The following is a 23734-nucleotide window of genomic DNA, read 5'->3' as shown; positions in this document are numbered from 1 at the left end:
CCAGTGCACACTGCCGGACCGTGAGAGGGTTTCAGGATGACTGATTGATGTGGCAAAGCACATGGGTAACCTGCAGTATAGAGTCTGGGAGAAGATGCAGGCAAGAATTCAATACAGTGAGTATTAGATACAATTGGGATAAAACGTTAACGCCACTAAAATGTTCCAATACAGAAAACAAGAAATATGCTTAGTGAATTACATTTATGCTGAATAATGAGATTATGTCCCTACCTCAATTTTATTTCATTGTGGTATGTTTGTGTTGTCTCTGTTCAGTTCCAGTGACTCTAGACCCCAGCACTGCAAACTCACATCCAATCTTGTCTGATGATATACTGCAACTTCCTGACAACCCAGAGAGATTTGATGACTATACAATGGTCCTGGCCTCTGAGTGCTTTAACTCAGGAACACATGAGGTTGGGGACAGTACAGGACGGATCGTGGGTGTGATCACAGAGTCTTGCTGGAGGAAGGGAGACTTCGGCATGTGTAGAGGATCCTGGGGTGCGTGGTTTTGAAAGGATAGGTATGTAACGCTCTAATGGTGCCACGTGTTCAGACTTGATCACCTAACCGTGAGACAGAAACCCAAGAGGGTCAGAGTGCAGCTGGACTGGTACAGAGGAAAGCTGTCATTCTCTGACCCAGATAAACACACACACTTTCACTGAGAGAGTCTTTCCATACATCAGGAACCACTGTATTCTCCATCTTCTGAAGGTGTTACCAGTGAAGGTCTCTGTTACAGTGGATACTGCCTCTGTCTGAATCAGGGATTAGCATGTTGAATGAGTCAGTAACACTTACTGAGGCCCTTCACCTGCTGTAACACTCTCATCAGTCAAACAATGATAACTCATCATTGTGTCCACCTTGTCTACAAACAGCAGGAATACATATCTGACTGACATTACAGTAGTGCAGAAATGGACCAGCTTGATTGGAAACTTTTCCATTCAGACTATTTAGTGGAAAAGGTCACCTATAAAATAATCATTCACAGGAGGTTGTGGGTGTTCATTTAAAAAAAAGAAGTGTATTTTCCATTGTGAACATAGGTAACTTTCTAACGATCGTCGAAAGGATTAGACCAAGGTGCAGCGTGGTGAGTGTTCATCTTTATTTTAAATCGGAACACTTAAACAAAATAATAAACAAATACAAACGACCGTCATGTCTTGCAGGCTAAATACGAGCAGTACAAAATCAAGATCCCACAAACAGGTGGAAAAAGGCTGCCTAAGTATGGCTTCCAATCAGAGACAACGATAGACACCTGCCTCTGATTGGAAACCATACCCGGCCAAAACATAGAAAATAACACATAGAATGCCCACCCCACACCCTGACCTAACCACATAGAAAAACAAACCCTTTCTCTCAGGTCAGGGCGTGACAGTACCTCCCCAAAGGTGCGGACTCCCGGCCGCAAACCTGAACCTATAGGGGAGGGTCCGGGTGGGCAGCTATACTTGGCGGCGGCTCTGGTTCGGGGCGTAGCCCCCACACCGCCCGCTGATCCCCCCGGTTCTGTGTCGCCGGAGGAACCAGACCGTGGATCAGCACCGGAGGCTCTGAACTGCCGACCGCCGCTGAAGACTCTGGGCTGCAGGCCGCCGCTGAAGACTCGGGGCTGCAGGCCGCCGCTGAAGACTCGGGGCTACAGGCTGTCGCTGGAGGCTCCGGGCTGAGGAGCGTCGCGTCGCTGGAGGCTCCGAACTGGGGAGCGTCGCTGGAGGCTCCGGTTTGGAGAGCGTCTCTGTAGGTTCCGGACTGGGGACCTTTGCTGCAGGCTCCGTGCCATGGATCATCACTACTGGTTCCGCGCCATGGATTATCACTGGAGGCTTTGTGCCATGGATCATCACTGGAGGCTCCAGGCCATGGATAATCCCTACAGGCTCCGTGCCATGGATCATCCCTACAGGCTCCGTGCCATGGATCATCACTGGAGGCTCCGTGCCATGGATCATCCCTACAGGCTCCGTGCCATGGATCATCCCTACAGGCTCCGTGCCATGGATCATCCCTACAGGCTCCGTGCCATGGAGCATCACTGGAGGCTCCGTGCCATGGATCATCACTGGAGGCTTCGTGCCATGGATCATCACTGGAGGCTTCGTGCCATGGATCATCACTGGAGGCTTCGGACCATGGATCATCACTGGAGGCTTCCTACGGGGAGCTGGAACCGGTCTCACCAGACTGGGGAGACGCACTGAGGACCGCGTGCTCAAAGCAGGCACCGGCTGTACTGGGCTATGGTGGCACACTGGAGGGAGAGTGCGCGGAGCAGGCACAGGACTTACTGGGCTATGGTGGCACACTGGAGGGAGAGTGCGCGAAGCAGGCACAGGGTACACTGGGCCTTGGAGGCGCACTGGAGGTCTGGCGCTTAGGGCTGGCACAATGTCCTGGCTCGATGTTGACTATCGCCCGGCAAGGATGGAGCGCTGGTACAGGACGAACTGGGCTGTGCTGGTGAATGAGGGATGCCGTGCGTAGAGCAGGTGCAGGATAACCTGGGCCGTAGAGATGCACTGGAGGCCAGATACGCTGAGCCGGCGCACTTCTTCCTGGCTGCCGGCCAACTCTAGCACGGCAACGGTGAGGAGCTTGCACCGAGCGCACCGGGCTGTGATTACGCACTGGCGACACAGTGCGTATCACCGCATAGCACGGTGCTTGCTCGGTCACCAGCTCCCCACGGTAAGCACGGGGAGTTGGCTCGGGTCTTAAACCCGCCTTTGCCAATCTACCCGTGTGCCCCCCCAAAAGATTTTGGGTGCTGCCTCTCGGGCCTCTGTTGTTGCCTTGCCTGTTGATCACGTCGCTGTACCTCCCTCGCTGCTTCCACCTGTTCCCATGGAAGGCGATCCCTTCCGGCCTGGATCTCTTTCCACATCCAGGATCCTTTGCCATCCAGGATGTCCTCCCATGTCCAGTCCATCGGCCCACGCTGCATGGTCCTTTAGTGGTGGGATCTTCTGTAACGATTGTCCAAAGGATTAGACCAAGGTGCAGCGTGGTGAGTGTTCATCTTTATTTTAAATCGGAACACTTAAACAAAATAATAAACAGCTACAAATGACCGTCATGTCTTGCAGGCTAAATATGAGCAGTACAAAATCAAGATCCCACAAACACAGGTGGAAAAAGGCTGCCTAAGTATGGCTTCCAATCAGAGACAACGATAGACACCTGCTTCTGATTGGAAACCATACCCGGGCAAAACATAGAAAATAACACATAGAATGCCAACCCCACACCCTGACCTAACCACATAGACAAACAAACCCTCTCTCTCAGGTCAGGGCATGACAAACTTGCTGATAGAAAGTTGTATATTCTTTAAAAAGTCTGAGTTGGGATAGGCTACACAGATGCCACCTTATTTTCAAACCATACAGTTCAAACCATCCAATGATACTTATCATGTGTCTTAATTAAGACTTCAATTCAATTCATGAAGTTAAAAAGACTCCATGGGCTGTCCTTGTCAAGACTGCTCCTCAGCCCTCCTAACACAGAGGAAAGTGGTAGTTGAGCTTGCATTACACTAGATGGGGTGAGTGTATTAAAGTGTATCAAACAGACACTAGAGGGCATCCTAGCCTTTCCATGAGGACAAAGAAACACAATCAGCTGTATAAAAAATTATTAAATCCTATGCTGGAGGCTTTGTCCTGTCCTGAAAAGCTAACAAGAGCTGCTAGGCTAAAGGGTCTGGGTTGAATTACCCTTTGATTTTGTCAGTCTAAGACAAATTGCCATTGAATTAAAGAATATATGCAGATTGTTCAAATAAATGACTGACTTAATTATTTTCCCCAATAAACTGAGTTCAAATGGACTTGATCTCAACCATGAATGAGAAATGCTAAACATGTCAATATAAACACATGAATCTGGCTTGTCTTATTTTAGCACTATGTCAATATAAACACATTAATCTGGCTTGTCTTATTTTAGCACAATGTCAATATAAACACATAGTGCTAAAATAAGACAAGCCAGATTCATGTCTTTCCTAGCATGCATGTAGACGCTTATCAGTTTGATAAGGAATAGTGGGTGTATGCTTTGATGCTGGATTCCCCTCCTCTCATTGGAGCAGCCAATGAGACTGTTCAGTTAGATTTCCTCCGCATGCAGATACCAACCGCTGCACTGGAGAGGAGGAGGAACTAAAGGTTTCTAAATAATACAGTAGTCCGTGATGATGGCATATAGGAAGATTCCTACTACATCAAGGAAATCTCTTTCTTATTCTCCCTCTTCCCCCCCACCCACACACACACACACTAGTTGCGACCCGTCATTCGGGGCAGGTAAGAGCCCCACCTGTTTTGAGCCCCACATTTTTAGCAAAAACAATTACAAATTGAACAGTCTCATTGGCTGCTTTGGTCTCAAACCAATGAGAGGGCTTGCCTGTTTTGCATGTTATTTTGGCATTAACACGTCACATATCAGTTTGAAAACAATGTACACTGCTCAAAAAAATAAAGGGAACACTAAAATAACACATCCTAGATCTGAATGAATGAAATAATCTTATTAAATACTTTTTTCTTTACATAGTTGAATGTGCTGACAACAAAATCACACAAAAATAATCAATGGAAATCCAATTTATCAACCCATGGAGGTCTGGATTTGGAGTCACACTCAAAATTAAAGTGGAAAACAACACTACAGGCTGATCCAACTTTGATGTAATGTCCTTAAAACAAGTCAAAATGAGGCTCAGTAGTGTGTGTGGCCTCCACGTGCCTGTATGACCTCCCTACAACATCTGGACATGCTCCTGATGAGGTGGCGGATGGTCTCCTGAGGGATCTCCTCCCAGACCTGGACTAAAGCATCCGCCAACTCCTGGACAGTCTGTGGTGCAACGTGGCGTTGGTGGATGGAGCGAGACATGATGTCCCAGATGTGCTCAATTGGATTCAGGTCTGGGGAACGGGCGGGCCAGTCCATAGCATCAATGCCTTCCTCTTGCAGGAACTGCTGACACACTCCAGCCACATGAGGTCTAGCATTGTTTTGCATTAGGAGGAACCCAGGGCCAACCGCACCAGCATATGGTCTCACAAGGGGTCTGAGGATCTCCTCTCGGTACCTAATGGCAGTCAGGCTACCTCTGGCGAGCACATGGAGGGCTGTGCGGCCCCCCAAAGAAATGCCACCCCACACCATGACTCCACGGCGTCTCCAGACTCTGTCACGTCTGTCACATGTGCTCAGTGTGAACCTGCTTTCATCTGTGAAGAGCACAGGGCACCAGTGGTGAATTTGCCAATCTTGGTGATCTCTGGCAAATGCCAAACGTCCTGCACGGTGTTGGGCTGTAAGCACAACCCCCACCTGTGGACGTCGGGCCCTCATACCACCCTCATGGAGTCTGTTTCTGACCGTTTGAGCAGACACATGCACATTTGTGGCCTGCTGGAGGTCATTTTGCAGGGCTCTGGCAGTGCTCCTCCTGCTCCTCCTTGCACAAAGGCGGAGGTAGCGGTCCTGCTGCTGGGTTGTTGCCCTCCTACGGCCTCCTCCACGTCTCCTGATGTACTGGCCTGTCTCCTGGTAGCGCCTCCATGCTCTGGACACTACGCTGACAGACACAGCAAACCTTCTTGCCACAGCTCGCATTGATGTGCCATCCTGGATGAGCTGCACTACCTGAGCCACTTGTGTGGGTTGTAGACTCCGTCTCATGCTACCGCTAGAGTGAAAGCACCGCCAGCATTCAAAAGTGACCAAAACATCAGCCAGGAAGCATAGGAACTGAGAAGTGGTCTGTGGTCTCCACCTGCAGAACCACTCCTTTATTGGGGGTGTCTTGCTAATTGCCTATAGTTTCCACCTGTTGTCTATTCCATTTGCACAACAGCATGTGAAATTTATTGTCAATCAGTGTTGCTTCCTAAGTGGACAGTTTGATTTCACAGAAGTGTGATTGACTTGGAGTTACATTGTGTTGTTTAAGTGTTCCCTTTATTTTTTTGAGCAGTGTATATAAACAATATATATATATATATCATTGAGTTAAGAAAGCTGCATTCAAACATGGTCTCTTTTTGGTTTTCTTGAGTAAGGCAGCTCCAAAATGCAGGTGTTTCAGCCTAGCTCAGTGCTCTCGGTGGTGGGGAAAGCCAGCACAAAATACAGAGTGTTGCGCCAAGATTTGCTCAGTGTTCTGTCACTCACGGAGACACCACGTCACTGCCAAGTCTACGGGTAGTGCTAGAAAATTCTAGCCCAGCCAAGAAGTCTCAAGGTCATTGGCCACAGTCAAAATGACGTCAAATGACATTATACAGTATGTACAGTAGCTTTGATTGGACTGATCATGTCAACTCCCGGGTGGTGCAGTGGTTTAAGGCACTGTATCTCAGTGCTAGAGTTGTCATTACAGACACCCTGGTTCGAATCCAGACTGTATCACAATGGCTGTGATTGGGAGAGCCCAATGGGAGGTGCACAATTGGCCCAGCGTCGTCCGGGTTTGGCTGGTGTAGGCCGTTGCTGTAATTAAGAATTTATTTTAACTGACCTGTCTGGTTAAATAAAAATAAAATAAACACTTTCAAATCTTAGCTAGCAGTCATCATCATGAATCAAGTCAACAATCTACTTTTTAATCCTTGTCATATGAAGGGAAATAATGAAGAGAAATTATAGATTCAACAATGACTGGTTTGGAAGGAATCAGTGACCGTGGCTAACTGCAATCATTGCAAAACAATCACTAGCCTGCTATTCAGTGGAGTGGCTATGTGGTCCCAAATCTGGGATTAAGGAGCTCTTTTCCAAGTTTCTAATGATAAACATTCAACATTGGCCATGCTGTCAATGAAGCATAATTTGTGCCGTGCTCAAAACAACTGTCAACTTTGAACTGCGAAAACTCAGATTTGTAACTCTGGCCTCTTTCTAGAGCTACGACCTTAAGATCAATGACATCATCATGATTCAACCTTGTTTTTTTCTGAGTTCACAGTTGTTTTGAAAGCACCATAAATTCAGAGAATGCCAGACTTTGATGACAAAATGTGTACATCAAGGACTGCCGTGCCACCTTCCTGTTGAGCACAGCACAACAAGGTGTGTCCGAAAATGTATTGTATGCTGCTGCATAAATTATGCAATATGCTAGGGAGACATGTATACTGTAGCTAAGAAAGTAATACTAAGTGTATGTTCTCTAGTAAGCTGTTAGTAGCCCATGTGCCTCACCCTAATAATTTGGTATATTTACCCCTCTTAATTTCGCCTACTGTTCTGACTTGGTGGTGCACATGTAGCCTATAAGCTGTTTTAGAGAAATGTTATCATTGAATATTGTAAGAGCTTCCATTGTCTGCTTCTATGCCCCTTTATTTATCTTACGGTTCTGACGTGGTGTACAGGGACAACACTGTACGGTCTATATTCTGAATTCTGTCGCTGTACATTTCAAAAGTGCTAAAAAAAATAGTTATACTGACTACTGTCCTAGCTCGCTCATTAATGTCTAATCGAAATTAAGGATTGCCTCTTATCAATTCAAATCAAACTTTATTTGCCACATGTGCCGAATACAACAAATGTAGACTTTACCGTGAAATGCTTACTTACAAGCCCTTAACCAACAGTGCAGTTCAAGAAGAAGAAAATATTTACCAAGTAGGCTAAAATAAAAAGTAACACAATAAGAATAACAATAACAAGGCTATATTCAGGGGGCACCGGTACCGAGTCAGTGTGCAGGGGTACAGGCTAGTTGAGGTAATCTGTACATGTAGGTGGGGGCGAAGTGACTATGCATAGGTAACAAACAAACAGCGAGTAGCAGCAGTGTACAAGGGGGATCAATGTAAATTGTCCGGTGGCGATTTTTATGAATTGTTCAGCAGCCTAATGGCTTGGGGGTAGAAGCTGTTGAGGAGCCTTTTGGTCCTAGACTTGGTGCTCCGGTACCGCTTGCCGTGCAGTAGCAGAGAAAACAGTCTATAACTTGGGTGACTGGAGTCTCTGACAATTTTATGGGCTTTCCTCTGACACAGCCTATTATATAGGTCCTGGATGGCAGGAAGCTTGGCCCCAGTGATGTACTGGGTCGTTCGCACTACCCTCTGTAGCGCCTTACGTTCAGATGCCGAGCAGTTGCCAAACTTAATGATGGTGTTGGAGTCGTGTTTGGCCACGCAGTTGTGGGTGAACAGGGAATACAGGAGGGTACTAAGTACACACCCCTGAGGGGCCCCAGTGTTAAGGATCAGCGTGGCAGACGTGTTGTTGCCTACTCTTACCACCTGGGGGCAGCCTGTCAGGAAGTCCAGGGTCCAGTTGCAGAGTGAGGTGTTATGTCCCAGAGTACTTTGCTTAGTGATGAGCTTCGTGGGTACTATGGTGTTGAATGCTGAGCTGTAGTCGATGAACAGCATTCTCACGTAGGTGTTCCTTTTGTCCAGGTGAGAAAGGGCAGTGTGGAGTTCGATTGAGATTGTGTCATCTGTGGATCTGTTGGGGCGGTATACAAATTGGAGTGGGTCTAGGGTGTCAGGGAGGATGCTGTTGATGTGAGCCATGACCAGCCTTTCAAAGCACTTCATGGCTTCCGACGCTTGTTGTCCCCTTATGTCATAGTTTGTACATCTCAATTGTCATTAGAAACCTAATTTTTAAGGTTTCAGCAAGTCAGACATATCAGCTATGTTTTTTTAAGGCAGTAAATGAGGCTGAATGAACTGTTTCGCTGCCAGACAAGGCTCCGCTGATAGCCAGGTGTAACAGTGGTTAGATGTTGGGACTGCTGTTGGGACAGCTTTATGTAGGCCGTTTGTGATCACAGTTTGTCACCGTTATACTGCAATTCATGTAATGTTTAGTGTTGTGTTGTGTAGCGGCTTTACTGGCATGCATACCACTTTTTGCCCCACCAAGATTTACATGCTAAAATCACCACTGACACACACAAAACACATACAAACAAATTAGAAGGTAACCTGGTAGCCAAAATCATCCCCACACTTTGAATCAGAACATACATTGTTAATTCAGAAAATATTCTGGAAAGTTAGTTGTCTAACATAACAAATACTATCTCTGTCTACACCCCCACCCCCCTCCACCTCTGAGCAAGTGGAGCGTTGCGCTGCGCTTTGATGTGGTGCTCTTGCGCACCCAATGTTCACAGACTATAGTGGGCGTGGTGGTGTTGGAAATGGAGATGGCGTCACCGGCAACGTGTTATGTGTGTACATAGTAGCAAGATTACAACGAGCCTGTGACAGAAGAGACACACGAGTCAGATCATACAAGTCTGACACTTACAGCAGGACCAGGAACCGCTTCGAATTCAAACCCTGAAGAAGAGACATCAAATATTTTTGACCAAGAGGAGCTGACAAGGTGCTGCAAAGAAAAAGGGATTCTGACATGCACTGGCAGAAATGTGAGTGTTTATTATTTTGATGATGATTATGACATTGACTCGCAGGCTACTAATAAGCCTAGATACGAATATTGTGATCATATAGCGGATGTTGTGACATTGATAATCAAAAGCTATTTTTTACATTCTCTTGCTGCTCAGTTTTGAACATCCATTCCTAATATCTAAGTTACATCATTGTTTTGATTAATAAGTGGCAAGTAGCCTAACATTCAAAATAAATGAGGGTTGTTATAAAGTGGGTAGGCCTATATCATATCATACAATTGAGTGCATCAAACTAATGTGAGATTATTAAAAACGTTAATATTAAGACGTTAAGTCAACATTTACAGGCAATTATGAAAACCATAGCCTACTTTTGCGTATTGAAAACAGACAGCGGGGAAACCCTCTCAACCCTCGCCCATGTTCGCTACATCTCAGTTCACCTTTTAATGGTGGGTGTGACGGGGGAATCCGGATAGGCTATTTCACAAACGCAATAATGAACTTGATTTTGCGCAGAGTGCCACTGCCGGCGACGGGCATAGTGTAGCATACTAGTCAATTAAATGCAATATATTAGTCTACGCACTGCCACAGTCATTGAGGACGTTCAATTACTTTTCTCTGCTCGGCACCGTATCATATTGAGCCAGAAAACAGAAAGGTCGTCGGAATCCCCGCCGCCCACGCGCATGACTAAATGGCCAGGGGTTTCCGCGATTGAAATATTACATCGCAACAGCGTTCAGACAGGGTATCACAGGCAGCCCTGTCTCCTTGTCATGGATCGTTTAACTAACGTCCCAACTTTGACAACTGTAAAAATCAACATTTGAAGATGTTTAGTGCAATAGGCTGATGTAAAGAACTTTCTGCACTGATATAATTATGTGTCTGCCAAATGATGTACTGTAACTCGGTTCAAATGGACTTGTAGAGTACCACGTGCATTATAGAGCACTACATCACTATGTAGGTGATATTACAGACTACAGCTAGGACCTTTGTTGCCTGCTTGGTGACAAAGAACATCTATTGAGGACAGTTCTCCCTCTCTGTGGGTGTTTTAAAAGAAAGACTGATTTTGGACATGGACAGTAGACTGCATTTAAGGGTTAATACCCGACTGTAGCCTATCCTGTATCCGTAGGGGGGTTATTCTATCCCCCAAGATGCACTACTAGTCAAATATTTGCATGAGAATATTTTTGGGGAGGCACACCTGCTGTCTACAGTATGCACCAGTGGCCAGAGCTGCCCTTTCTTTCTCACCCCTGTGAGGCGTCCCCTCTATCAGTATTCATCCCTCCTACACTGTGGTGAAGGTTGAGAAATGACGTAGGGGGATTCACTGACGTGGGGGGATTCACTTTACAGTATCTGATGATGTATTGTATGAAGATGAACTCATAAAGTCTTGAGATGGTCACAACCCATTTTCAGTTTCATTTTACCAATATGTCATAGTTTTGCAAATTGATTCTTATTTGGCCTATAACAGTAGTAGCAATACATTTTTAATAATAATATAATACAATAGGAGTCTCTTACAGTAATGTTTATAATCATTGTTATAAGGTATGAAAATTGCACATGTAATTGATGTAATGTGTAATTTTAGTTTAGCTACAATTCCTTGGCATCTCCCATCTTATTTTTAGTTATGCAAGTGCCAGTAGTCTGTTTTTTATTCCTTACTCAGCAAGACAGTAAACTGAGGAAAGAGAAAATAAATGAGGGAACAAATTGAGAGAGAAGTAAAACTCAAGTCCAAGAGAAGAGAGAGACTAGGAACTGAATGTTAATAACTTCTGGAGTTTCCACAACTGCAGAACAGAAAGGCAGTTCCTCCTTTGTATCCATTTGAGTGGCTTCAAGTGATACCAAACGTTCCTCGTTGTGAGAGGGATACGTAAAGTGAAAACGCAACACACCCCTCACCCAGACATTCACTATACTCTCGCTCTCAAGTCAGCGATTTTGACGTTCCACTGAAACTGTGTTGATGGCACTACAAAAGTGTGTTTTTATCACTCCTTCCTATGTTCACCGAACCCCCTTGGGGAATAGATGAGACTCCTGTAGCATTCAAATATGTTATTGCAACTAGACCAAAAACTCAGGCTCACCCCCCAAAAAGCCCCCTTTCTATGGCTTGATTGTCTTCCAAGAAAAGGACAGGTGATGTGAGATATCTGCGAGAAACAATCTACTCCATGACCACATTTATGAATCATCATGATAATAGTCAGACACTATGTTATGGGTACCAGCCCAGTCACACAGCAGAGCAGACATGGCCCACGTTTATATGTTCACTCTTCACTTCTGGGTTGTAACGTGCTCTCGGCACACACAGCAGCGACAGGAAGGTGCTGTGGTTTACCACAGACAGCGTAACGGAGCTAGACAGGAAAGAGTCACAGAAAATGTGTAGTGGCAAGCCTCCACATGGTAGTGGTTCTATTGAATCTATCTGTTAGTTCTGACCTCACAGCCTGTTTTCCTAATGGAATAGGTACCTCAGAGCTCTCTCTCTACCTGTTTATGCTCCTCAGTGGAAATGTCGCTTTGTCTTTCACGTGCGGGGTGATGACTTGGAGGAAAAACTACCCTGTTTTGCTGCACACAAGCAATATCAAGCTGGAAACCTCAGATACCTATATTTTTCACCACTATCTCTCTTTCCTCTGGCTGCTGAATGGAACAGAAAGTGATGGGGAAAAAGAGTAAACATGATATCATAGATGAATCATGGGAAATCACAGAGCTGGAGGAGAATGGCCTCTTTTTGCCAGTCCTTTCAATCCAAAAACTAAAGAATGAAGCGTTATCCAAAATTACCACATTACTTCATATTATGTCATAACACTATACCAAGAGCCTTAGCTGTGTCGCTCTGTAGTAATACATGTACAGTATGTGTAGCACATACAGTATGTGCTACATGTCTGATAAGAATAGTAGACCATTGTAGAAAAGCACCCAAATAGAGAACAAATGTCATGGTCGACTTCATGACTATCCACCAAAGATCTTTCATTGCAACATCACCTTTGTCTCCACAGCACCGAAGGAGAAGCCGTGTTACACTCTTCCCACAGTGAAGAAACTCCTGGAGCAGAAGAGGAAGAGGGAAACCTCCTCGACGGCAACAACCAGTACCGGTGTCTCCACTGCCACTGTCCTCTCCCAACAAGTGTCAACACCAGAGAAGTCTACCTCAACAAGTGAGTACTGCTTGAAGCACCCATGTAAGCCCTTTGCAACCCAACCAGACCTGGGTCAAATACATTGTCAAATTATTCAAATACTTTTCCATTGACATTGACAGATGGGTTAACTTGTGACCCTCCCAGGTGTAGCCAGCAGCTACTCAGACATGGCAGTGGGGTATGAGAGATGGGGTCCTATGAATGAGCACCAACCCCTCTCGGCCATACAGGAAGGTCCATTCTCCCCTATGGGGAACAATTACTTCTCCAGCCCATCCTCCTCAATGGACTACAGCCATACTCCGGCCTACAGCCCTCAGATGGCCTCCAGCTACAACACACAGCAGATTCAGGACTACCCAGACACCAGGATGCCTCAGCATTATGTAAGGAGGACTGGTTTCTCCAACAGAAGCAATTTGACATTACATCATCATTTTGACTACTTGTTGTTCACGTGCTATTTAGTACATGAACAGTATGTGCTATAGCATTTATGATGATACCAATATTTTACCTTTACAGACGGAGTGTCCAGTGACCGAGGCTGTGTCTAGTTTGGTTCCTTCTGGGCCCCTGCAGACCGCTATCTTCTCCTGGTCGTCGGGGGCCCTGGGCCCCACAGAACCTGTCCAGCAGGTGTTTAGTGGCCAGATGGATGTCTCTAAGCTGGAGGAAGCCAGGATGTTCCTCAGAGGGATGGACTACAGCAGAACCACCTGGCAGGATGACGACGGAGACACGTAAGTGTGTGTGATCAGCTTGTGACCTGATGTTGAGAAAGTAGACATGACTAAGTTTGAGAAAATGTTAAGAGAAACTTGGCAACTAAAAATTAAAGTGTCTTATGGCTCATGAGACTTTACAACATTTTCGACTGTAGGTGTCACCTGAAACCAATTTGTCACATTGTCTTGTCTTGTCAGGATTCTGCATATCTATACAGCCAAGGGCCTGAGGGAGTATGCATTCGCTGCAGCAGAGAGGCTTGCTGAGCTGGGCAGGCTAGACTCCAAGGAACACAAGGGGAAGGTATGCACCAAGAAGACACTTCTTTAGAGAACACAGGATTGAGTTCAACCCAAATGAGATGCTTCCTCTAAAATAAATGTGTGGATGCCATACATAGTGAGCCTTAGTTTAATAGCATTCCCCCCCCCCCCCCCCCTCCTGTATCCCAGACTGCTTTGCTGGTGGCGGTGACTGCTAACCATCCGGAAATCGTCCAGGATCTGTTGTCTTTAGGGGCGGATATAAATGCCTGTGATGTCAAAGGTCAAACAGCACTTCATCTTGCTGCCACTTATGGCTTCCCCAGGGTTATGCAGGTAAACCAGCAGCACTGCCTTCAACCAAAGTTCTCATCTGTTAGGGCTCAATCTAGATAAATAACAGAATGATGTGAATAACCATTTTCAATCTTTGGATCTGTATTTGTAGGTTATTCTCTCCATTGGGCCTGGAGTGAACCTGGAGGCTCGCAATTTTGAAGGTAACATCCAACTTATGTCAAATGAGAAGAACACAACCATTACTCAAAAGACATCTGACAAATGATATAGTAAGACAACAGAATAAGTAACAACAATAGAATAAACTATTTCCCCACTCCTGTCTCAGGTCTGACTCCTCTGCACTGTGCAGCCATCTCCCACAGTGGCACCTTGAAGACTCTCTCCTCCCTCTCCTCCACGGGGCTGGGTGATGCCAGCCTCCATGCCCTGGCAGAGGAGAAGCTCTCCTGGCTGCAGATGCTACTCAACACCGGAGCCTCCCTGACCAGCCAGGTACTGAATGCACTACTTAAATGTAACCTACCAGAGTTAGTATTTTAGAGCCAGTGCTCTATAAGAGGTGCCAGTACTCAATAAGTAGAAAACACCATCTATACCTCCGTCCTCCCAAGGGAATGGTATGGTTCGTTTTGGTAGAAAATTTATCAAATCTGGAGCTATTAGTCAGCTTTTTGTCTACCCAACCTCACACCTGCAAAAATCTATGATGGGTTTTGAATATTTTCCTCACTTTCGGCGCATTGCAGTTTCCTTTGGAGGCTTCATACAGTGTTTTCCTCTGTTTCCAGGAAATCAAAAGTAACAAGACTGTTCTTCACCTGGCTGTGAAGGAGGGGAACATCCAGCTGGTTCGCCATCTGCTGAAGACCCCCCTGGACAACATGAGGGACTTTGTCAACATGAAGGTCAGTGCTGCTGTGAGATTGTCCGCTCTTGAAAGGTGTAGAGAAACTGACCTGTGTCCTGAGAGACTCCATGAAAAGAGAAAGGAGAGGCATAACATCTTCAGCAGTGTGTGAAAAGGTGAAAGGAAAAGAGTGAAAAGAAAGGGAGACTCATCGACAGTGTGTGCATATCTAATTATTGCCTTAGTGTTGGTCAATACTCACAGCTTCATGATTCCCTTTAACTCCTCACCGGCAGGCCCATGGTCATACCGCACTGCACATGGCTGCTGGTCTCCATGGCAACCCACACCAGGAGGAGATGCTGAGGCTGCTGCTGAGCAGAGGGGCCGACCCCAGCATCCGCAACCTGGAGAACGACCAGCCTGCACACCTGCTGCAGAGTGGACCCCACGGGGAACAGGTGAGCAGTCAGACAGACAGACAGACAGACTGCAAATGGCCATTTTGTTTCATTCATATAATCTCAGCTCACCTATTCCTGTCCCGTCTGTTTTCAGCTCAAGCTCATCCTGAAGAAGCGAAGTGCTTCCTCTCGTCGACGTGTAATGTCCTTACAGGACCAAGAGTGACCCGGACTACTTTTTATGTCCCTGTGTATCCCTCCACCTCTTTTCAGATGAAGTACTGAAGGTCTGTACTGTAGGTTGAATCCAGACATCTGTACTTCCAACAGGGAGGGATTCTAGCGTATCTTCATGTGAGGATTTTCAAACACTGCGAATCTCTAATATATACTAGAGCATTCACTTTGAAACTATATGTTTGATTGACATGATTTTGGTCCCTATCTGAATTCAGTTAGCAATGGCGTTTATGTATTTTTCTAGCTTAATGGGCAGCTATTGTTTTTGTTTAATGATAGCTAGCAATGAGCAGTGGTAACAGGTGGTATTCCAGTCCCCCCTGACATTACTGTCACTCAGTACAACCTTGATTTCTATGAAATCGTTTACGTTATATTCAAAGCTGCCCAGACTCATTGTGTGAGTACCCCCCCAGCCGGGAAGCCCTCCTTAGAGGTATATCTGAGAAGGGTTTCTGGGCCACCGCCCCCACTCATTCTCTTGTCAAAACTTCCCACCATGGTCAGAAATCATATTGGTTTGTTGAAAGGTGGTTGTTGTTTCACTAAGCATGTGACACAGTGTACCATTGTGCTCATGCTTTCAATGTCTTTTATAACTTAACTAGGTCTTTTCTTTTTATATTTGATATACTCACAGCACTCATTGAATAGCTAATATATTGTCATTGGTGGAAAAAGTACTCAAAAGTCATACTTGAGTAAAAGTAAAGATACCTTAATAGAAAATGACTCAACTAAAAGTGAAAGTCACCCAGTAAAATATGACTTTAGTAAAAGTGTAAAAGTATTTGGTTTTAAATATACTTAAGTACCAAAAGTAAATGGAATTCTGAAATGTACTTAAGTATCAAATCCTTATATTATGCAAACCAGACAGCACAATATTTTTTATCTTTTTTAATTTACAGATAGCCAGGGGCACACTACAACACTCATTTGTGTTAAGTGAGTCCGCTAGATCAGAGGCAGTAGGGATGACCAGGGATGTTCTTTTGATAAGTGCGTGAATTGGACCATTTCCCTGTCAAAATGTAACAAGTATGTTTGGTTGTCAGAGATAATGTATGGAGTAAAAAGTACATTATTTTCTTTAGGAATGTAGTGAAGTAAAAGTAGTCAAAAATATGAATAGTAAAGTAAAGTACAGATACCCAAAAAAAACGTAGTACTTTAAAGTATTTTTACTTTAAGTACTTTACACCACTGTATATTGTCTCATTCATACTATGACTTATGGAAAGAACATTTTACATTTACTGTGTAAAGGGAATATGTTGATATTGACCACACATGCTATATAATATTATATAACATATCAACAGTGTATACAATGTAGTACCAGTAGTATTTATTTCTTAAAGGGCATTATAGGAGGAGTATTTCAGTTATGACTCGTTTCACCTTAAAGTAATCAGGTATTTTCAAACATGACTCATGATTGAAAATACCACATGTTTTGTGGTGACAAGAAAACATCCATCACTTACTCATCTACCTTTTATGACTGTTTTATTTTTATATTTAATCTCCAATGAGGTAGCATGCATGTTCCCTTTAAAATATTGTTGTAGTGAATATGCCACTTTATCATTGTAAGTGGCATAGAAAATACAATAAAATAAAACATCTCATTGGAGATATGACAACATTTCCCCAGACTTGAATGGGATTTCCCCTAGTTTTGGAACCTGGGCAGTCTTACAGAGATGTCTTTATGTGTTCCTAGGTCTAAATCATACGTGAGTTAACATGAGGGAGAATAACTAATGTTATCGTTTAAAAATGGCACTAGAGAATCTGGTGATTTTGGCTGCTTGGGTCTACTTTGACAGTTTGTAACAGTGTAGTACTGCTGTTACTTTTCTCTGAATGTATCCTTCTGATTAACTGAATTGCCTAAACGTAACGCTGGAATTAAATCTGTTCTTCAAATATCTCTATTTGTCATCTATTTTATACTCTATTTAAATCCACATGTATGTATTGATCAAGGTTCAGATTAAAAGATATGGGAAATAACTGTAAACAATAAATCAATAAGACCATTGTATACAGGGTGATTTTTATTGCAGCAGCTGTCTTATTGGTTAGCTCTGGTGAGAATCACGCCACTGGCTCAGTAGCAGGCATTACTAGTGCTGCATACCGGTAAATAAAAATAGCTGAAGAAAACAGACATTGTACTTTCAGCAAGTTAGAAACAGCTCTAAATAATGATAATACAGACATTTTATTTGCAGGTAGTTACTGTGCCTTCTTATCTTAATGTATTGACCTTTTCATTAAGCTTAAACTCATACACTTTTAAAATGCCCGCTCCTTCAACCCAAGGTAATACCTTTTTAGTGCTTTGAATGATTCTACTCGTACAATATAACTTAAAATGCATTAGGAGAAAGAAAAAGGCTGTTGACATACAATACTATACTGGTGGCACCCTCTAACAGAACCCAGAGAATGATAGGAGACTTCATTCCTGCTTCTGTTTCAAATTGCTGTAAAATGAACATCTGACATGGGGTTGACATCCTTCTCATTGTTACCTAGAACACAACCACCCATGGCAATCCACTTAATGCCATCACAAATGACAGCAGATAGATTGCGAGCCAACCGTCAGTAAAACACAGTGGGATAATGGGGTTGGTTTGATATCTTAATTCATGCTTGAGGTTATTAATAGGTCCAATGTGAAATCCTAAATGTAAAAGACCTCTCTCACGACTGGATAATAAAGTTGTAGATTTCTAAAGTGTATTGAGAGTACTATACTGTAAAACGAGACATGCAATCAACTTTCTTGGGTGTGTATGAAGTCAAAAGCAAGGAACAGAGAGAGCACAGCATTCAGTTCTGTTTCAACACTACCCACATCATGATATATATTTACAGTGCACCTGAAAGCTGATCTTGGGCCAGGTATGTTTTTTTGCTTTTAGGTGCTTTTGGTGCAGATTGGGGTAAGGATAAACCCCAAATCAGCACTGAAGGCTACTTTACATTCTCTCCTGGGCAAGGTAGATTGATAGCACCTAATACACAAGTCACAAAGACGGTTAAGAGTAACATCTTCATCTTGGCTTGATATACATTTTATTTAAATCAAGAATGACAATTCAGTCATTCTTCTGGTCAGCTTGGGCTGGGTGTGCACCATACTTGATGTTCCAATGGGCGCTGGTGTGTGTCAGCCATAAATGTGAGAGTGTGTGTTATTATGTATGTTGGCCTCTCTCTGCAGCACCTCCCATGATGACTCTCCCTCGCCTCCATGCACACTTCATCTATACTGTTTGAGGAGGCACTGCAACACAAGATAGAGGACAGAGTGTGTTATTTCTCTCTCTCTCTCCCTCCCTACCTACCTCCCTCCCATGGTGGCTTACCCTCTGTCTTTGGTATTTGGGTGCCTGCTGGATTAGAGCTGAAGACGAGAAGACAAGAGAAGACAGTTATTCACTCTGACACAAGGAGAGAAAGGGAATTAAAGGAAGCAATCCTGGATAGTTTAGACAGTTCAGTTCACCTCAAAGCTTTGTGGAAACAACCACAACGTAACCAAGATCATGTGTGTTCTGACCAAAGAGAAGGTATTTTAGACGGATTAGGTCAACTGTATCCATGCACAGAAGGGGCTGTGACCACAAAGCTTTGACAATCACAGAATTCAATTTGGGGCAAAATGCAGAGATTTGTCAGGATCTTCCCAATCGGTGTCCTCTCTCAAAGGGTAGGGGAGAGGGAGAGACTGGGTCAGCATGCCATTGGCTGTAAACATACACTCTTTGAGGCCATCCACCCACACTGCCAACCCATGCAACAACGGCCCCCATTCTCAACCAGGGGTCCTAATGCAGGACATTTCCTTAATATTGTTTGGTTGACAAGAACACTTGATTTTCAAAAATGTCAAAGATGGCACAGAGTTAGACTACTAGACTATCTTGAGACATTTGACTGTAATATGATGCTCTGTATAAGGGTGACTGCTTAATTAGTTGAATGGCTGGGGGGTGTTGTTGGATTTAGGGAGGGAGGGCGGGACTGTAATATCTTAACCAATAGGCAGCATTCAGACATGGGCTCCACTGTGGGAGGGGAGAGAGGAGGAAACAACAGACATGGTAACAGTAAAATAGTATTAGTAAAGCCATCCTGTATTTGGTGGGGACTCCTCTTCCAAAGTCTGATGCATTCCACATGCACAGGCGGAGCAACTGCCAAGCCATGTACAAACTCTTACTTGGAAGACGATTTTGAGCATGTGAGTTTTTTACCTGTTGAAGAGATGAAAAGTTACAGCAACCTTCAGAGAGTTACGGGTGAGCATGTGATGGACTAGGTGGTGTGTGTGGAAGTATACTTACTAAGAGCTATTAGGATACCAGACACAAACAAGATCACACCAATGATGACCCCTGTAGTTCGAAGTGTCTCATAATCTGAAACCACAAAAAAAATCTATAATCATGACCATTTGTAGTAGTTACATGGTACAACTCACATGCCATGTATGGTGTGACTCAAATAACAAATGAATCCATTCGGATGAATTCACTCACCATATTCAAAGTCACTTTGATCATGAAACATCAATTCTGTACAGAAAACACAAATTATTAATCAGAATCATCCACATTAGGCCTAATAACAAGGTTCTAACATTATGTAATGTAAGTTATAAAAGACGGCAGAATCTTGCAGTGCTGGGGAAGTGAACAGCCAATAGCCCGAGTCCAAGCTCATGGGAACGCCCTTTTTGGATGGGAGTCGGTACAGCACCATGGACAGCAGAACTAGACCGGTTTTGGAAAAACGTCGAAATATGAGTAGCCTAATGTGGACAGATTTTGCTCTCGTATTAATCACTAATTCTAAGTTGGCATACTAATGATAGCGTTGAAAGTAAGTTGCATGTATCGATTATCCATATCGGATGTGTTCAAAAATAGAACAATCCTAATAATTGTTAGTACAATATTTTATTTTATACACTAAAGTGCTGTCCACACCCCTGGTGCTGAACTGTTCTCCAATATCTTCAGATGAGAGCTCCCAGCCATAGTTCAAGTAAATACGCTATCTCTTGACTTTAACGAACGAGCAGTAGGCTATAAGATCATCTTGGCAGCACTTATTAAACAGAGCGTCGACAATGCGGATTTATGTTGCTGAACCCCCACTTTATGTAATGGCTAAGTTGGCGCTTTCAACTTCTCCCCAGCACACTACCCCTCCCCTCTTGCACCCTGATGGGCAAGCCAACACAACCATTCACAAATGATAAGAAAACTATTAATTTACAAAAAAGACGCTGAGTATTACGTAATTAGAAAAATAATAAGCAATATGTTCATATATTAAATGGAAATGGATCAAAACATGGGGAAAGTAGCCTAGCCTGTAATTGCGCTCTAGCAGCAATGCACCACTTGTTCATCAATTCCATGAATTAGAAATTGATGGGATGAGTCTAGGAGCAAGCTTAGCCTAAATAATTGATGTGCAAGAACAGCCTGAGCAAAAAAACCTGTACATAAAACACTGAACTGAAGAACAACAAAAACATTATGAAAATCACTATGTAGTTTCAATTGTTTTGGTCTTTTTAAATTTAAAGACGCTCTAGCATAGGCTACATTCAGAAGACAAACCTCCTTCAGTTGCCATGACTGCAGTGTGGATATACTGGGTCTTTGTCTGCTGAGTCTCTCTTGCGCCCCGATGCAGGTTTTCAGGTCAGCGGACAGAAAATGGGAAGACGCGCACTTTTGAGGTGTGTGGAGTAGGATGGGAAGAAAATAAAGAAAACTGCGGCTCAATAAAGTAAATCGCACCAACACTTGGAAGGCATGGGGGGGGTCCTCTGGTGGTGATGCACAGGCACTGCATTCGGTTATAGGTTATTCAACACTGCAGCCTCAGTCTACTGAGGTATCCCCCAAAGACCGTGTGAAGAAAAAAAATGTGCCTGCCAATGCGGATGGTTTTCTACTGCACTCGAGTAGCCTATTATCATTATGTCCCGAGGAGGCGTGGGAAACTGCGAGGGGAGGAATGCGCTAACAGGTCTCTCCCATTGGCGCGTCTCTCCTGTAATGCGGCACGAGGAGAGAAGATACCCCTAGCAACAGAGCAACAAGGGAGAGGCTGTGCACAAAGGAATTCCCGTCTTCTCATCTATATAAAAATACACAGAGTAAATGTATAGTAAAGAAAAAAACATCTACAAGTCCCTGGTGGTGGTATAGGCAGAAAATGCATGTGATCTTTTATGCAATAATTTTACTCCAGTTTAATAAGCTACATTATTTCACAAGGAACGCCTTAGTTAGCCTATATTTGAGTGACCAAGTGCATTTAGGAGAATTCTTATAATTTCAAATGGGAATTGTTATGATTTCAAGTATTTTCCTAATGGGATGATAAAAAGGTTTATCTTATGCAGTCAACCCCCCTCTTCTTTCAATTGTCGCCACTTCCCTAGATGGAGGAAATAAATCTGTCACTATTCAAAATCAAATCAAATTTATTTTTCACATACACATGGTTAGCAGGTGTTAATGCAAGTGTAGCGAAATGCTTGTGCTTCTAGTTCCGACCATGCAGTAATATCTAACAAGTAATATTTACATTTTACATTTTAGTCATTTAGCAGACGCTCTTATCCAGAGCGACTTACAGTAGTGAATGCATACATTTCATACATTTAAAAAAATGTATTTTCTCCGTACTGGCCCCCCGTGGGAAACGCACCCACAACCCTGGCGTTGCAAACACCATGCTCTACCAACTGAGCCATATAACCTAACAATTCACAACTGCTTTATACACACAAGTGTAAAGGAATGAATACGAATATGTACATAAAAATATATAAATGAGTGATGGCCGAACAGCAGGCAAGATGCAGTAGATGGTATAGGGTACAGTATATACATATGAGATGAGTAATGTAGGGTATGAAAACATACAAAGCGGCATTGTTTAAAGTGGCTAGTGATACATTACATCAAGATGGCAAGATGCAGTAGATGGTATAGAGTACAGTATATACATATGAGATGAGTAATATAGGGTATGAAAACATTATATGAAGTGGCATTGTTTAAAGTGCTAGTGATACATTACATCAAGATGGCAAGATGCAGTAGATGGTATAGAGTACAGTATATACATATGAGATGAGTAATGTGGGGTAGGAAAACATTATATAAAGTGTCATTGTTTAAAGTGGCTAGTGATACATTTAATTACATCAAGATGGCAAGATGCAGTAGATGGTATTAGCGTACAGTATATACATATGAGATGAGTAATGTAGGGTAATAAAGTGGCTAGTGATAAATTGATTACATCATTTAATCCATTATTAAAGTGGCTAGAGATGAGTCAGTATGTTGGTAACAGCCACTCAATGTTAGTGATGGCTGTTTAACAGTCTGATGGCCTTGAGATAGAAGCTGTTTTTCAGTCTCTCGGTCCCCGCTTTGATGCACCTGTACTGACCTCACCTTCTGGATGATAGCGGGGAGAACAGGCAGTGGCTCGGTGGTTGTTGTCCATGATGATCTTTTTGGCCTTCCTGTGACATCGAGTGGTGTAGGTGTCCTGGTACTAAAACAGTTAAACGTGTTAACCCTCACAAGGCTGCAGGCCCAGACGGCATTCCCGGCCGAGTCCTCAGAGCATGCGTAGACCAGCTGTCTGGTGTGTTTGTTTACAGACATATTCAATCAATCCTTATCCCAGTCTGCTGTCCCCACATGCTTCAAGAGGGCCACCATTGTTCCTGTTCCCAAGAAAGCTAAGGTAACTGAGCTAAATGACTACCGCCCTGTAGCACTCACTTCCATCATCATGAAGTGCTTTGAGAGACTAGTCAAGGACCATATCACCTCCACCCTACCTGACACCCTAGACCCACTCCAATAGGTCCACAGACGACGCAATCGCAATCACACTGCACACTACCCTAACCCATCTGGACGAGAGGAATACCTATGTAAGAATGCTGTTCATCGATTACAGCTCAGCATTTAACACCATAGTACCCTCCAAACTCGCCATTAAGCTCGAGACCCTGGGTCTCGACCCCGCCCTGTGCAACTGGGTCCTGGACTTCCTGACGGGCCACCCCCAGGTGGTGAAGGTAGGTAACATCTCCATCCCGCTGATCCTCAACACTGGGTCGCCACAAGGGTGCGTTCTCAGTCCTCTCCTGTACTCCCTGTTCACCCATGACTGCGTGGCCATGCACACCTCCAACTCAATCATCAAGTTTGCAGACGACA

At 44.0% G+C, this 23734-nt stretch overlaps 2 protein-coding genes across 2 annotated transcripts; one reads left to right on the top strand and one right to left on the bottom strand.

The window, feature by feature from the left end:
- Positions 1 to 8419: 8419 nt before the first annotated feature.
- Positions 8420 to 17372, top strand: nfkbid (nuclear factor of kappa light polypeptide gene enhancer in B-cells inhibitor, delta). Its single transcript, XM_014156969.3, has 11 exons — positions 8420 to 9448; positions 12505 to 12666; positions 12796 to 13037; positions 13177 to 13394; positions 13578 to 13683; positions 13833 to 13979; positions 14092 to 14143; positions 14272 to 14438; positions 14735 to 14851; positions 15090 to 15254; positions 15352 to 17372. The coding sequence occupies exons 1-11, from the start codon at positions 9433 to 9435 to the stop codon at positions 15421 to 15423; spliced, it is 1464 nt and encodes a 487-aa protein (XP_014012444.1). The 5' UTR covers positions 8420 to 9432; the 3' UTR covers positions 15424 to 17372.
- An 862-nt stretch (positions 17373 to 18234) lies between these two features.
- fxyd7 (FXYD domain containing ion transport regulator 7) lies at positions 18235 to 21221 on the bottom strand. The gene is made up of 6 exons (NM_001123727.1): positions 21095 to 21221; positions 20003 to 20038; positions 19808 to 19882; positions 19684 to 19717; positions 18827 to 18864; positions 18235 to 18744 (listed from the first exon to the last, which is right to left on the bottom strand). The coding sequence occupies exons 1-6, from the start codon at positions 21108 to 21110 to the stop codon at positions 18725 to 18727; spliced, it is 219 nt and encodes a 72-aa protein (NP_001117199.1). The 5' UTR covers positions 21111 to 21221; the 3' UTR covers positions 18235 to 18724.
- Between the last annotated feature and the right edge of the window lie 2513 nt (positions 21222 to 23734).

The sequence above is a fragment of the Salmo salar genome, chromosome 02 (genome assembly GCF_965601325.2).
Source record: "Salmo salar chromosome 02, fSalSal1, whole genome shotgun sequence".
NCBI lineage: Eukaryota > Metazoa > Chordata > Actinopteri > Salmoniformes > Salmonidae > Salmo > Salmo salar.
Note: the sequence above shows the minus strand (reverse complement) of the source record. Positions and strands in the feature narration are given on the sequence as shown.

Excerpts from the sequence above, each read along its gene's own strand:
- nfkbid (XM_014156969.3), top strand. Across the intron at positions 12,667-12,795 it reads AGAGAAGTCTACCTCAACAA|GTGTAGCCAGCAGCTACTCA; the intron begins GTGAGTACTGCT and ends TGACCCTCCCAG. Across the intron at positions 13,038-13,176 it reads CCAGGATGCCTCAGCATTAT|ACGGAGTGTCCAGTGACCGA; the intron begins GTAAGGAGGACT and ends TTACCTTTACAG.
- fxyd7 (NM_001123727.1), bottom strand. Across the intron at positions 19,718-19,807 it reads TGGTATCCTAATAGCTCTTA|GTAAAAAACTCACATGCTCA; the intron begins GTAAGTATACTT and ends TCTCTTCAACAG. Across the intron at positions 18,745-18,826 it reads CCAAATACCAAAGACAGAGG|TGCCTCCTCAAACAGTATAG; the intron begins GTAAGCCACCAT and ends CTTGTGTTGCAG.